The 15346-nt window shown below is 47.5% G+C and overlaps 1 protein-coding gene across 2 annotated transcripts in view; it reads left to right on the top strand.

The window, feature by feature from the left end:
• Positions 1-15346, top strand: part of fndc3a (fibronectin type III domain containing 3A) — a 185004-nt gene that overhangs the window by 165993 nt on the left and 3665 nt on the right. For both annotated transcript variants that reach the window (XM_038960994.1, XM_038960993.1), the window contains 2 exons: positions 1365-1531; positions 5481-5611. In XM_038960994.1, the coding sequence (XP_038816922.1) occupies positions 1365-1531; positions 5481-5611 (298 nt within the window). The remainder of the gene's footprint in view (positions 1-1364; positions 1532-5480; positions 5612-15346) is intronic.

The raw sequence follows: 15346 nt of genomic DNA on the forward strand, positions 1-15346 counted from the left end.
TGAAAGGTGTTAATATGATGCAGACAGGCTGAAAGGTGTTAATATGATGCTGAAAGGTGTTAATATGATGCAGACAGGCTGAAAGGTGTTAATATGATGCTGAAAGGTGTTAATATGATGCTGACAGGCTGAAAGGTGTTAATATGATGCAGACGGGCTGAAAGGTGTTAATATGATGCAGACGGGCTGAAAGGTGTTAATATGATGCTGAAAGGTGTTAATATGATGCAGAAAGGTGTTAATATGATGCTGAAAGGTGTTAATATGATGCTGAAAGGCTGAAAGGTGTTAATATTTTAATGCGAACGGCTGAAAGGTGTTAATATGATGCAGACGGGCTGAAAGGTGTTAATATGATGCTGAAAGGTGTTAATATGATGCAGACAGGCTGAAAGGTGTTAATATCATGCTGAAAGGCTGAAAGGTGTTAATATGATGCTGAAAGGTGTTAATATGATGCTGAAAGGTGTTAATATGATGCTGAAAGGTGTTAATATGATGCTGAAAGGTGTTAATATGATGCAGACAGGCTGAAAGGTGTTAATATGATGCAGACGGGCTGAAAGGTGTTAATATGATGCAGACGGGCTGAAAGGTGTTAATATGATGCAGACGGGCTGAAAGGTGTTAATATGATGCAGACAGGCTGAAAGGTGTTAATATGATGCAGACGGGCTGAAAGGTGTTAATATGATGCAGACGGACTGAAAGGTGTTAATATGATGCAGACGGGCTGAAAGGTGTTAATATGATGCAGACGGGCTGAAAGGTGTTAATATGAAGCAGACAGGTTGAAAGGTGTTAATATGATGCTGAAAGGTGTTAATATGATGCAGACAGGCTGAAAGGTGTTAATATGATGCAGACGGGCTGAAAGGTGTTAATATGATGCAGACGGGCTGAAAGGTGTTAATATGATGCAGACGGGCTGAAAGGTGTTAATATGATGCAGACGGGCTGAAAGGTGTTAATATGATGCTGAAAGGTGTTAATATGATGCTGAACAGTGTTAATATGATGCTGAACAGTGTTAATATGATGCAGACAGGCTGAAAGGTGTTAATATGATGCTGAAAGGTGTTAATATGATGCTGAAAGGTGTTAATATGATGCTGAACAGTGTTAATATGATGCAGACAGGCTGAAAGGTGTTAATATGATGCTGAAAGGTGTTAATATGATGCTGAAAGGTGTTAATATGATGCAGACAGGCTGAAAGGTGTTAATATGAAGCTGTAACCTTCAGTTTTTGTGAAGTGTTGGAAATGGTTCCAACTAAATGTGTTGCCTTGTCCAAATAAGGAGACTGGCAGACAAGACCTGTTTTATACCTCTCTCCCTGTCGTCCCCTCTCTCCTCTCCAGGTTTGTCTCCCTGTACAGAGGGCCCTGCCACACTCACAAAGTCCAGCGGCTCAATGAGTCTACCTCGTACATGTTCCGCATCCAGGCCTTGAACGAGGCGGGCCAAGGCCCCTTCTCCACCGTTTACACCTTCACCACCCCCCGCTCGCCACCCGCCCCTATTAAAGGTACATATCTCTCTTTTCAGCCCCTCTCTCCTCCACACGTTCTCTCACCTCTGTAATGTATAGACCTTCACCTCCCCATTCCTGTCCTGTTCTCTCACCTCACCTCTGTAATGTATAGACCTTCACCTCCCCATTCCTGTGCTGTTCTCTCACCTCACCTCTGTAATGTATAGCCCTTCACCTCCCCATTCCTGTCCTGTTCTCTCACCTCTGTAATGTATAGACCTTCACCTCCCCATTCCTGTCCTGTTCTCTCACCTCTGTAATGTATAGACCTTCACCTCCCCATTCCTGTCCCGTTCTCTCACCTCACCTCTGTAATGTATAGACCTTCACCTCCCCATTCCTGTCCTGTTCTCTCACCTCTGTAATGTATAGACCTTCACCTCCCCATTCCTGTCCCGTTCTCACCTCACCTCTGTAATGTATAGACCTTCACCTCCCCATTCCTGTCCCGTTCTCTCACCTCTGTAATGTATAGACCTTCACCTCCCCATTCCTGTCCTGTTCTCTCACCTCACCTCTGTAATGTATAGACCTTCACCTCCCCATTCCTGTCCCGTTCTCTCACCTCTGTAATGTATAGACCTTCACCTCCCCATTCCTGTCCTGTTCTCTCACCTCACCTCTGTAATGTATAGACCTTCACCTCCCCATTCCTGTCCTGTTCTCTCACCTCACCTCTGTAATGTATAGACCTTCACCTCCTCATTCCTGTCCTGTTCTCTCACCTCACCTCTGTAATGTATAGACCTTCACCTCCTCATTCCTGTCCTGTTCTCTCACCTCACCTCTGTAATGTATAGGCCTTCACCTCCCCATTCCTGTCCTGTTCTCTCACCTCACCTCTGTAATGTATAGACCTTCACCTCCCCATTCCTGTCCTGTTCTCTCACCTCACCTCTGTAATGTATAGACCTTCACCTCCTCATTCCTGTCCTGTTCTCTCCTCTCACCTCTGTAATGTATAGACCTTCACCTCCTCATTCCTGTCCTGTTCTCTCCTCTCACCTCTGTAATGTATAGGCCTTCACCTCCCCATTCCTGTCCCGTTCTCTCACCTCACCTCTGTAATGTATAGGCCTTCACCTCCCCATTCCTGTCCTGTTCTCTCACCTCACCTCTGTAATGTATAGACCTTCACCTCCCCATTCCTGTCCCGTTCTCTCACCTCACCTCTGTAATGTATAGACCTTCACCTCCCCATTCCTGTCCTGTTCTCTCACCTCTGTAATGTATAGACCTTCACCTCCCCATCCTGTCCTGTTCTCTCACCTCACCTCTGTAATGTATAGGCCTTCACCTCCCCATTCCTGTCCCGTTCTCTCACCTCTGTAATGTATAGACCTTCACCTCCTCATTCCTGTCCTGTTCTCTCACCTCACCTCTGTAATGTATAGGCCTTCACCTCCCCATTCCTGTCCTGTTCTCTCACCTCACCTCTGTAATGTATAGGCCTTCACCTCCCCATTCCTGTCCCGTTCTCTCACCTCACCTCTGTAATGTATAGACCTTCACCTCCCCATTCCTGTCCTGTTCTCTCACCTCACCTCTGTAATGTATAGGCCTTCACCTCCCCATTCCTGTCCCGTTCTCTCACCTCACCTCTGTAATGTATAGACCTTCACCTCCTCATTCCTGTCCTGTTCTCTCACCTCACCTCTGTAATGTATAGGCCTTCACCTCCCCATTCCTGTCCTGTTCTCTCACCTCACCTCTGTAATGTATAGGCCTTCACCTCCCCGTTCCTGTCCTGTTCTCTCACCTCTGTAATGTATAGGCCTTCACCTCCCCATTCCTGTCCTGTTCTCTCACCTCTGTAATGTATAGACCTTCACCTCCCCATTCCTGTCCTGTTCTCTCACCTCTGTAATGTATAGACCTTCACCTCCCCATTCCTGTCCTGTTCTCTCACCTCACCTCTGTAATGTATAGACCTTCACCTCCCCATTCCTGTCCCGTTCTCTCACCTCACCTCTGTAATGTATAGACCTTCACCTCCCCATTCCTGTCCTGTTCTCTCACCTCTGTAATGTATAGACCTTCACCTCCCCATTCCTGTCCCGTTCTCTCACCTCACCTCTGTAATGTATAGACCTTCACCTCCCCATTCCTGTCCTGTTCTCTCACCTCTGTAATGTATAGACCTTCACCTCCCCATTCCTGTCCTGTTCTCTCACCTCACCTCTGTAATGTATAGACCTTCACCTCCCCATTCCTGTCCTGTTCTCTCACCTCACCTCTGTAATGTATAGACCTTCACCTCCCCATTCCTGTCCTGTTCTCTCACCTCTGTAATGTATAGACCTTCACCTCCCCATTCCTGTCCTGTTCTCTCACCTCACCTCTGTAATGTATAGACCTTCACCTCCCCATTCCTGTCCTGTTCTCTCCTCTCACCTCTGTAATGTATAGACCTTCACCTCCCCATTCCTGTCCTGTTCTCTCCTCTCACCTCTGTAATGTATAGACCTTCACCTCCCCATTCCTGTCCTGTTACCTCACCTCTGTAATGTATAGACCTTCACCTCCCCATTCCTGTCCCGTTCTCTCACCTCACCTCTGTAATGTATAGACCTTCACCTCCTCATTCCACCTCTATTTCTCCTGTTTATTTCTCCTTTTCTCATCTGGACTCTGAACTGACCTTTATTCCTCTGTGACTCACCTCTTTCTCACCTTTCTCCTGACTCACCTCTTTCTCACCTTTCTCCTGACTCACCTCTTTCTCACCTTTCTCCTGACTCACCTCTTCTCACCTTTCTCCTGACTCACCTCTTTCTCACCTTTCTCCTGACTCACCTCTTCTCACCTTTCTCCTGACTCACCTCTTCTCACCTTTCTCCTGACTCACCTCTTCTCACCTTTCTCCTGACTCACCTCTTCTCACCTTTCTCCTGACTCACCTCTTCTCACCTTTCTCCTGACTGTCCTTTCTCCTGACTCACCTCTCAGCCTCACTGTCCTCACCTTTCAGCCTCACTGTCCTCACCTTTCAGCCTCACTGTCCTCACCTTTCAGCCTCACTGTCCTCACCGTCCTCACCTCTCAGCCTCACTGTCCTCACCTTCCAGCCTCACTGTCCTCACCTTTCAGCCTCACTGTCCTCACCTCTCAGCCTCACTGTCCTCACCTCTCAGCCTCACTGTCCTCACCTTTCAGCCTCACTGTCCTCACCTTCCAGCCTCACTGTCCTCACCTTCCAGCCTCACTGTTCTCACCTCTCAGCCTCACTGTCCTCACCTCTCAGCCTCACTGTCCTCACCTCTCAGCCTCACTGTCCTCACCTCTCAGCCTCACTGTCCTCACCTCTCAGCCTCACTGTCCTCACCTTCCAGCCTCACTGTCCTCACCTCTCAGCCTCACTGTCCTCACCTCTCAGCCTCACTGTCCTCACCTCTCAGCCTCACTGTCCTCACCTCTCAGCCTCACTGTCCTCACCTCTCAGCCTCACTGTCCTCACCTCTCAGCCTCACTGTCCTCACCTCTCAGCCTCACTGTCCTCACCTCTCAGCCTCACTGTCCTCACCTTTCAGCCTCACTGTCCTCACCTTTCAGCCTCACTGTCCTCACCTTTCAGCCTCACTGTCCTCACCTTTCAGCCTCACTGTCCTCACCTTTCAGCCTCACTGTCCTCACCTCTCAGCCTCACTGTCCTCACCTCTCAGCCTCACTGTCCTCACCTTTCAGCCTCACTGTCCTCACCTTTCAGCCTCACTGTCCTGACCTTTCAGCCTCACTGTCCTCACCTCTCAGCCTCACTGTCCTCACCTTTCAGCCTCACTGTCCTCACCTTTCAGCCTCACTGTCCTCACCTTTCAGCCTCACTGTCCTCACCTTTCAGCCTCACTGTCCTCACCTTCCAGCCTCACTGTCCTCACCTCTCAGCCTCACTGTCCTCACCTTCCAGTCTTAATCTTTGTGTGTGTTGTACTCTCTCTCTCTGTAGCTCCACGGGTGGAGCGTGTGGAGGACATGTCTTCAGTCTGTGAAGTGAGCTGGGAGCCCCTGCTGCCCATGAAGGGAGACCCCATCATCTACACAGTGCAAAGCATGATGGGTAACTCTGAGTACAAACAGGTAAGAAGAATGAGAAGGAATGTGATTTATGTAGCTCTGGATGGGGGGGAAACTCACCACAGCTATTGTCAATGTGTAGCACCCCACTGAAGTCATACCACGTTAGCTTGTCCATGAATTCACGTCACTGTCTTAAGTCATCGCTGTACAACAGTGGTCACCAACCGGTGGATCACCATCAGCTGGTCGACGTCCAAGGCATTCCTGAAGGTAGAACGACTCCGGCCTACCCAGCAGCCCCAGAGACCTGTAGAAGGTTAATGTTAACTAGCTAACGTTGCCCGTGAATGGAAGTTAGGCTAGCGAGCAAGTATTTTAGCTAGGTAGCCTAAGACAACAAAGAACTAAAAGCGTGTACTGTAATGACAGAGACTGTTTCATCAACATGAGAGGAGGAAGGCATTTGGTATTTCTCTACAAGTAGGGTGAGTCAACATGTTTTTCTACTTACGCACGAAAGTGCACGCACTCACACGCGAGAAATCAGTCCCATGGACTTTAACTTTACCTTTTATTTAACTTTAACTTCAGCGTTGATTGGACTAAATCGTTTTTGGTATCTTTTAGTTGTCACTGTATTAGACTAAGCAGAGGTGATTTGATGATGTTGGAATAGTGGAGGCAGCTCCTGTTGTCTTTGCGGTATCTCTCTGTAGTTCCTAATCAATAGTGGAGGCAGCTCCTGTTGTCTTTGCGGTATCTCTCTGTAGTTCCTAATCAATAGTGGAGGCAGCTCCTGTTGTCTTTGCGGTATCTCTCTGTAGTTCCTAATCAATAGTGGAGGCAGCTCCTGTTGTCTTTGCGGTATCTCTCTGTAGTTCCTAATCAATAGTGGAGGCAGCTCCTGTTGTCTTTGCGGTATCTCTCTGTAGTTCCTAATCAATAGTGGAGGCAGCTCCTGTTGTCTTTGCGGTATCTCTCTGTAGTTCCTAATCAATAGTGGAGGCAGCTCCTGTTGTCTTTGCGGTATCTCTCTGTAGTTCCTAATCAATAGTGGAGGCAGCTCCTGTTGTCTTTGCGGTATCTCTCTGTAGTTCCTAATCAATAGTGGAGGCAGCTCCTGTTGTCTTTGCGGTATCTCTCTGTAGTTCCTAATCAATAGTGGAGGCAGCTCCTGTTGTCTTTGCGGTATCTCTCTGTAGTTCCTAATCAATAGTGGAGGCAGCTCCTGTTGTCTTTGCGGTATCTCTCTGTAGTTCCTAATCAATAGTGGAGGCAGCTCCTGTTGTCTTTGCGGTATCTCTCTGTAGTTCCTAATCAATAGTGGAGGCAGCTCCTGTTGTCTTTGCGGTATCTCTCTGTAGTTCCTAATCAATAGTGGAGGCAGCTCCTGTTGTCTTTGCGGTATCTCTCTGTAGTTCCTAATCAATAGTGGAGGCAGCTCCTGTTGTCTTTGCGGTATCTCTCTGTAGTTCCTAATCAATAGTAGTTTAGTGGTGCGAACATGTCAGAAACATGACCTTGCTTGACCGTGCTGTAGGTCATGTAACTGTTGGTTACATGTAGTATGTTTTGTGGACATCACTGGACAGAGGTTGCTCTCTGGTTTTGTGATAAAAGAAAGGTGTGGTTGAATTTATTCACTGTCTTCTTATCGTCTCGGCCTTTAGGCCTCTATATCAACGTGTCAAGGCATATGAACTAACAGGTTATAGCACAAACAACACACAGGTTGTAATATGGATGTTTTGCAGGTTGGGGGGGGGGGGGGGGGGGGGGTCTCGGCTTCCCCTGTGATGTTACCCATGCAACGCTACTGCACTGTTATAAACCATAAAATGCTCGTTCTCCCTACTTCCACTCACGCTACAACCGGCACTGCAGCTGTAATGAATGAGGACAACCAGCACTGCAGCAGTAATGAATGACTACAACCAGCACTGCAGCTGTAATGAATGAGGACAACCAGCACTGCAGCTGTAATGAATGACTACAACCGGCACTGCAGCTGTAATGAATGACTACAACCAGCACTGCAGCTGTAATGAATGAGGACAAACAACACTGCAGCTGTAATGAATGAGGACAACCAGCACTGCAGCAGTAATGAATGACTACAACCAGCACTGCAGCTGTAATGAATGAATACAACCAGCACTGCAGCTGTAATGAATGAATACAACCAGCACTGCAGCTGTAATGAATGAGGACAACCAGCACTGCAGCTGTAATGAATGAGGACAACCGGCACTGCAGCTGTAATGAATGAGGACAACCGGCACTGCAGCTGTAATGAATGAATACAACCGGCACTGCAGCTGTAATGAATGAGGACAACCAGCACTGCAGCTGTAATGAATGAGGACAACCGGCACTGCAGCTGTAATGAATGAATACAACCAGCACTGCAACTGTAATGAATGAGGACAACCGGCACTGCAGCTGTAATGAATGAATAGAACCAGCACTGCAGCTGTAATGAATGAATACAACCGGCACTGCAGCTGTAATGAATGAGGACAACCAGCACTGCAGCTGTAATGAATGAGGACAACCGGCACTGCAGCTGTAATGAATGAATACAACCAGCACTGCAACTGTAATGAATGAGGACAACCGGCACTGCAGCTGTAATGAATGAATACAACCTGCACTGCAGCTGTAATGAATGAGGACAACCAGCACTGCAGCTGTAATGAATGAATACAACCAGCACTGCAGCTGTAATGAATGAATACAACCAGCACTGCAGCTGTAATGAATGAGGACAACCAACACTGCAGCTGTAATGAATGAGGACAACCTGCACTGCAGCTGTAATGAATGAATACAACCGGCACTGCAGCTGTAATGAATGAGGACAACCAACACTGCAGCTGTAATGAATGAGGACAACCGGCACTGCAGCTGTAATGAATGAATACAACCGGCACTGCAGCTGTAATGAATGAATACAACCGGCACTGCAGCTGTAATGAATGAGGACAACCAACACTGCAGCTGTAATGAATGAGGACAACCAACACTGCAGCTGTAATGAATGAATACAACCGGCACTGCAGCTGTAATGAATGAGGACAACCAGCACTGCAGCTGTAATGAATGAATACAACCAGCACTGCAGCTGTAATGAATGAATACAACCAGCACTGCAGCTGTAATGAATGAATACAACCGGCACTGCAGCTGTAATGAATGAATACAACCGGCACTGCAGCTGTAATGAATGAGGACAACCGGCACTGCAGCTGTAATGAATGAATACAACCGGCACTGCAGCTGTAATGAATGAATACAACCAGCACTGCAGCTGTAATGAATGAGGACAACCAGCACTGCAGCTGTAATGAATGAATACAACCAGCACTGCAGCTGTAATGAATGAATACAACCAGCACTGCAGCTGTAATGAATGAGGACAACCAACACTGCAGCTGTAATGAATGAATACAACCAGCACTGCAGCTGTAATGAATGAATACAACCGGCACTGCAGCTGTAATGAATGAATACAACCGGCACTGCAGCTGTAATGAATGAATACAACCGGCACTGCAGCTGTAATGAATGAATACAACCAGCACTGCAGCTGTAATGAATGAGGACAACCAGCACTGCAGCTGTAATGAATGAGGACAACCAGCACTGCAGCTGTAATGAATGAGGACAACCAGCACTGCAGCTGTAATGAATGAATACAACCAGCACTGCAGCTGTAATGAATGAGGACAACCAGCACTGCAGCTGTAATGAATGAGGACAACCAGCACTGCAGCTGTAATGAATGAATACAACCAGCACTGCAGCTGTAATGAATGAATACAACCAGCACTGCAGCTGTAATGAATGAATACAACCGGCACTGCAGCTGTAATGAATGAATACAACCGGCACTGCAGCTGTAATGAATGAGGACAACCGGCACTGCAGCTGTAATGAATGAATACAACCGGCACTGCAGCTGTAATGAATGAATACAACCAGCACTGCAGCTGTAATGAATGAGGACAACCAGCACTGCAGCTGTAATGAATGAATACAACCAGCACTGCAGCTGTAATGAATGAATACAACCAGCACTGCAGCTGTAATGAATGAGGACAACCAACACTGCAGCTGTAATGAATGAATACAACCAGCACTGCAGCTGTAATGAATGAATACAACCGGCACTGCAGCTGTAATGAATGAATACAACCGGCACTGCAGCTGTAATGAATGAATACAACCGGCACTGCAGCTGTAATGAATGAATACAACCGGCACTGCAGCTGTAATGAATGAGGACAACCAGCACTGCAGCTGTAATGAATGAGGACAACCAGCACTGCAGCTGTAATGAATGAGGACAACCAGCACTGCAGCTGTAATGAATGAATACAACCAGCACTGCAGCTGTAATGAATGAGGACAACCAGCACTGCAGCTGTAATGAATGAATACAACCAGCACTGCAGCTGTAATGAATGAATACAACCAGCACTGCAGCTGTAATGAATGAGGACAACCAGCACTGCAGCTGTAATGAATGAGGACAACCAGCACTGCAGCTGTAATGAATGAGGACAACCAGCACTGCAGCTGTAATGAATGAGGACAACCAGCACTGCAGCTGTAATGAATGAGGACAACCAGCACTGCAGCTGTAATGAATGAGGACAACCAGCACTGCAGCTGTAATGAATGAGGACAACCAGCACTGCAGCTGTAATGAATGAGGACAACCAGCACTGCAGCTGTAATGAATGAGGACAACCAGCACTGCAGCTGTAATGAATGAGGACAACCGGCACTGCAGCTGTAATGAATGAGGACAACCAGCACTGCAGCTGTAATGAATGAATACAACCGGCACTGCAGCTGTAATGAATGAATACAACCGGCACTGCAGCTGTAATGAATGAGGACAACCGGCACTGCAGCTGTAATGAATGAGGACAACCAGCACTGCAGCTGTAATGAATGAGGACAACCAGCACTGCAGCTGTAATGAATGAGGACAACCAGCACTGCAGCTGTAATGAATGAGGACAACCAGCACTGCAGCTGTAATGAATGAGGACAACCAGCACTGCAGCTGTAATGAATGAGGACAACCAGCACTGCAGCTGTAATGAATGAGGACAACCAGCACTGCAGCTGTAATGAATGAGGACAACCAGCACTGCAGCTGTAATGAATGAGGACAACCGGCACTGCAGCTGTAATGAATGAGGACAACCAGCACTGCAGCTGTAATGAATGAATACAACCGGCACTGCAGCTGTAATGAATGAATACAACCAGCACTGCAGCTGTAATGAATGAATACAACCAGCACTGCAGCTGTAATGAATGAATACAACCGGCACTGCAGCTGTAATGAATGAATACAACCGGCACTGCAGCTGTAATGAATGAGGACAACCGGCACTGCAGCTGTAATGAATGAATACAACCAGCACTGCAGCTGTAATGAATGAATACAACCAGCACTGCAGCTGTAATGAATGAGGACAACCAGCACTGCAGCTGTAATGAATGAATACAACCAGCACTGCAGCTGTAATGAATGAATACAACCAGCACTGCAGCTGTAATGAATGAGGACAACCAACACTGCAGCTGTAATGAATGAATACAACCAGCACTGCAGCTGTAATGAATGAGGACAACCAACACTGCAGCTGTAATGAATGAATACAACCAGCACTGCAGCTGTAATGAATGAATACAACCGGCACTGCAGCTGTAATGAATGAATACAACCGGCACTGCAGCTGTAATGAATGAATACAACCGGCACTGCAGCTGTAATGAATGAATACAACCAGCACTGCAGCTGTAATGAATGAGGACAACCAGCACTGCAGCTGTAATGAATGAGGACAACCAGCACTGCAGCTGTAATGAATGAGGACAACCAGCACTGCAGCTGTAATGAATGAATACAACCAGCACTGCAGCTGTAATGAATGAGGACAACCAGCACTGCAGCTGTAATGAATGAGGACAACCAGCACTGCAGCTGTAATCAGTAACAGTGTATCTATAAGCTTGATTTATCATCAGCGTTATTTCACTTTCTCTGGTCAAAAGTAACAACATGAAATGGTGCATGTGGCAGAAATAATGCAGTGTGACTTGAGTTTCACCATCAGCAGGTGAGTCGGGTGAGAGAGCGAAGGGACAGCGAGTCGGGTGAGAGAGCGGAGGGACAGCGAGTCGGGTGAGAGAGCGGAGGGACAGCGAGTCGGGTGAGAGAGCGGAGGGACAGCGAGTCGGGTGAGAGAGCGGAGGGACAGCGAGTCGGGTGAGAGAGCGAAGGGACAGCGAGTCGGGTGAGAGAGCGAAGGGACAGCGAGTCGGGTGAGAGAGCGGAGGGACAGCGAGTCGGGTGAGAGAGCGAAGGGACAGCGAGTCGGGTGAGAGAGCGGAGGGACAGCGAGTCGGGTGAGAGAGCGGAGGGACAGCGAGTCGGGTGAGAGAGCGGAGGGACAGCGAGTCGGGTGAGAGGTAGCCTCACCCCTGCTCCCTCACCTCAGACTGACCATTAACATATTACCAGTGTGATCATATACCAAAACATTTACATCATTTCCAAAGGATCTGAGCAGAACAACATTGGCAGGGCAATTGAAGCGTAGCCAATATGCAGTGATAATGTACTGGTCCTAAAGCCACTATGCAGTGATAATGTACTGGTCCTAAAGCCAATATGCAGTGATAATGTACTGGTCCTAAAGCCAATATGCAGTGATAATGTACTGGTCCTAAAGCCAATATGCAGTGATAATGTACTGGTCCTAAAGCCAATATGCAGTGATAATGTACTGGTCCTAAAGCCAATATGCAGTGATAATGTACTGGTCCTAAAGCCAATATGCAGTGATAATGTACTGGTCCTAAAGCCAATATGCAGTGATAATGTACTGGTCCTAAAGCCACTATGCAGTGATAATGTACTGGTCCTAAAGCCAATATGCAGTGATAATGTACTGGTCCTAAAGCCAATATGCGGTGATAATGTACTGGTCCTAAAGCCAATATGCGGTGATAATGTACTGGTCCTAAAGCCAATATGCAGTGATAATGTACTGGTCCTAAAGCCAATATGCAGTGATAATGTACTGGTCCTAAAGCCTTACTGCACAAACCTCACTGCTTACAGAACTGTGTTTAATAGCTTAATGTTGCATAGGTTTACGGTTTTAAGTCACGTTTAAATAAAATTAAAATTAAAATCCAAGCGGTAGATCTCGGCTTGCATCAGGAAGTGTTCTTGACTTGAGAAAAGGTTGGTGACCACTCTGCTGTACAACCACATTATGCAAATCAGCGACACAATAGATGGAGGTGATCTGTTGTGCCAGTCTAGCGCAGCTGTAGGAGATCTGCATCAGACCGGATGGTGATTCCTCTGTCTAAAGGCATCGTTATGATGACGGATGTTGATCCCTGAGGAGACCCCAGGTGTCTAGCCTCCCTCTCCATCCTTCTCAGCAGAGTAACTCTTAGCAGGCCTCCCTCTCCATCCTTCTCAGCAGAGTAACTCTTAGCAGGCCTCCCTCTCCATCCTTCTCAGCAGAGTAACTCTTAGCAGGCCTCCCTCTCCATCCTTCTCAGCAGAGTAACTCTTAGCAGGCCTCCCTCTCCATCCTTCTCAGCAGAGTAACTCTTAGCAGGCCTCCCTCTCCATCCTTCTCAGCAGAGTAACTCTTAGCAGGCCAACCTCTGGAGAAATGGTGGGCTCAGCAGTAACTCTTAGCAGGCCAACCTCTGGAGTAATGGTGGGCTCAGCAGTAACTCTTAGCAGGCCAACCTCTGGAGTAATGGTGGGCTCAGCAGTAACTCTTAGCAGGCCAACCTCTGGAGAAATGGTGGGCTTAGCAGTAACTCTTAGCAGGCCAACCTCTGGAGAAATGGTGGGCTCAGCAGTAACTCTTAGCAGGCCAACCTCTGGAGAAATGGTGGGCTCAGCAGTAACTCTTAGCAGGCCAACCTCTGGAGAAATGGTGGGCTCAGCAGTAACTCTTAGCAGGCCAACCTCTGGAGTAATGGTGGGCTCAGCAGTAACTCTTAGCAGGCCAACCTCTGGAGTAATGGTGGGCTCAGCAGTAACTCTTAGCAGGCCAACCTCTGGAGTAATGGTGGGCTCAGCAGTAACTCTTAGCAGGCCAACCTCTGGAGAAATGGTGGGCTCAGCAGTAACTCTTAGCAGGCCAACCTCTGGAGAAATGGTGGGCTCAGCAGTAACTCTTAGCAGGCCAACCTCTGGAGTAATGGTGGGCTCAGCAGTAACTCTTAGCAGGCCAACCAGGAGTAATGGTGGGCTCAGCAGTAACTCTTAGCAGGCCAACCTCTGGAGTAATGGTGGGCTCAGCAGTAACTCTTAGCAGGCCAACCTCTGGAGAAATGGTGGGCTCAGCAGTAACTCTTAGCAGGCCAACCTCTCGAGAAATGGTGGGCTCAGCAGTAACTCTTAGCAGGCCAACCAGGAGTAATGGTGGGCTCAGCAGTAACTCTTAGCAGGCCAACCAGGAGTAATGGTGGGCTCAGCAGTAACTCTTAGCAGGCCAACCTCTGGAGTAATGGTGGGCTCAGCAGTAACTCTTAGCAGGCCAACCTCTCGAGAAATGGTGGGCTCAGCAGTAACTCTTAGCAGGCCAACCTCTGGAGTAATGGTGGGCTCAGCAGTAACTCTTAGCAGGCCAACATGTAGTAGTTTGTATTTTATTTTATTAGGATCCCCATTAGCCAATGGCAACAGCTAGTCCAACACATAGCGAAAAAGACATTACAGACAAAATACTTTTTTAACATACATTTAAAAACATGAGCATGTAGTGTTTTATGTGTGCATTAGAGGTCTAATGTAAAAGTTGGACCCGTTTCCCGAAATGGACCTGGGGCTTTCCCACTCGGACCCGATATTCATAAATATTATTTTCTTTATATAGAGACCGTTCCGTCCAGACTCGGTCCGATCTGAGTGAGGGAAGCAGCAGAAAAGTATATATTTTTTTATGCTACTTTATTAACCGGAGCTGATAAAGGAGGAGGGAGAGAGGCGAGGCTCTAGCAGGCGGGGAGGGGCCGTACTGTGAGTGAGTGACACGGGGAGGAGGGAGAGAGAGACCGCAACCGACCAAGCCAACTCAAGCTATAGTAGACTAATAGCTGCCATAGCTAGGTTATTTATCATCCATATGATTCCGTAGTACCAGTCTTGACTGCATCAAACCAGGAAAAGTAAGTTAAGCTAGCTAGCTAGGCTAATTGAGGCTGTAGTGCGTCCTACAGTTACAAATAACAACTCCATTCAGAATATGAAGTAGCAGCCTACCTGTTGTCTCTGTCATTGTAGCCTATTCTTCTCCTTTTAACTTTTAATTCCATCATTTTAATTCCATCTTCCATTGGTTAGATATCTCCTAACTTTTGCCACACACGGAGCGAGTCTCTGACTGTAGGATGTTGCCGCTTTGATGACTCATGATTGGCCAACAGGCTACACGCTCCACTGTCCTGAAAAGCAAGAACATAAATGGTAGTATTTCCTCTATTGCAGCAGTGGTGTTGGGATCTGAGTGGGCCCGTCCAGACAAGTCAGTTAAAATTACACACGTTGGGATCTGAGTGGGCCCGTCCAGACAAGTCAGTTAAAATTACACACGTTGGGATCTGAGTGGGCCCGTCCAGACAAGTCAGTTAAAATTACACACGTTGGGATCTGAGTGGGCCCGTCCAGACAAGTCTGTTAAAATTACACACGTTGGGATCTGAGTGGGCCCGTCCAGACAAGTCAGTTAAAAT

Source organism: Salvelinus namaycush, chromosome 23 (assembly GCF_016432855.1).
Source record: "Salvelinus namaycush isolate Seneca chromosome 23, SaNama_1.0, whole genome shotgun sequence".
NCBI classification, from domain to species: Eukaryota; Metazoa; Chordata; class Actinopteri; order Salmoniformes; family Salmonidae; genus Salvelinus; species Salvelinus namaycush.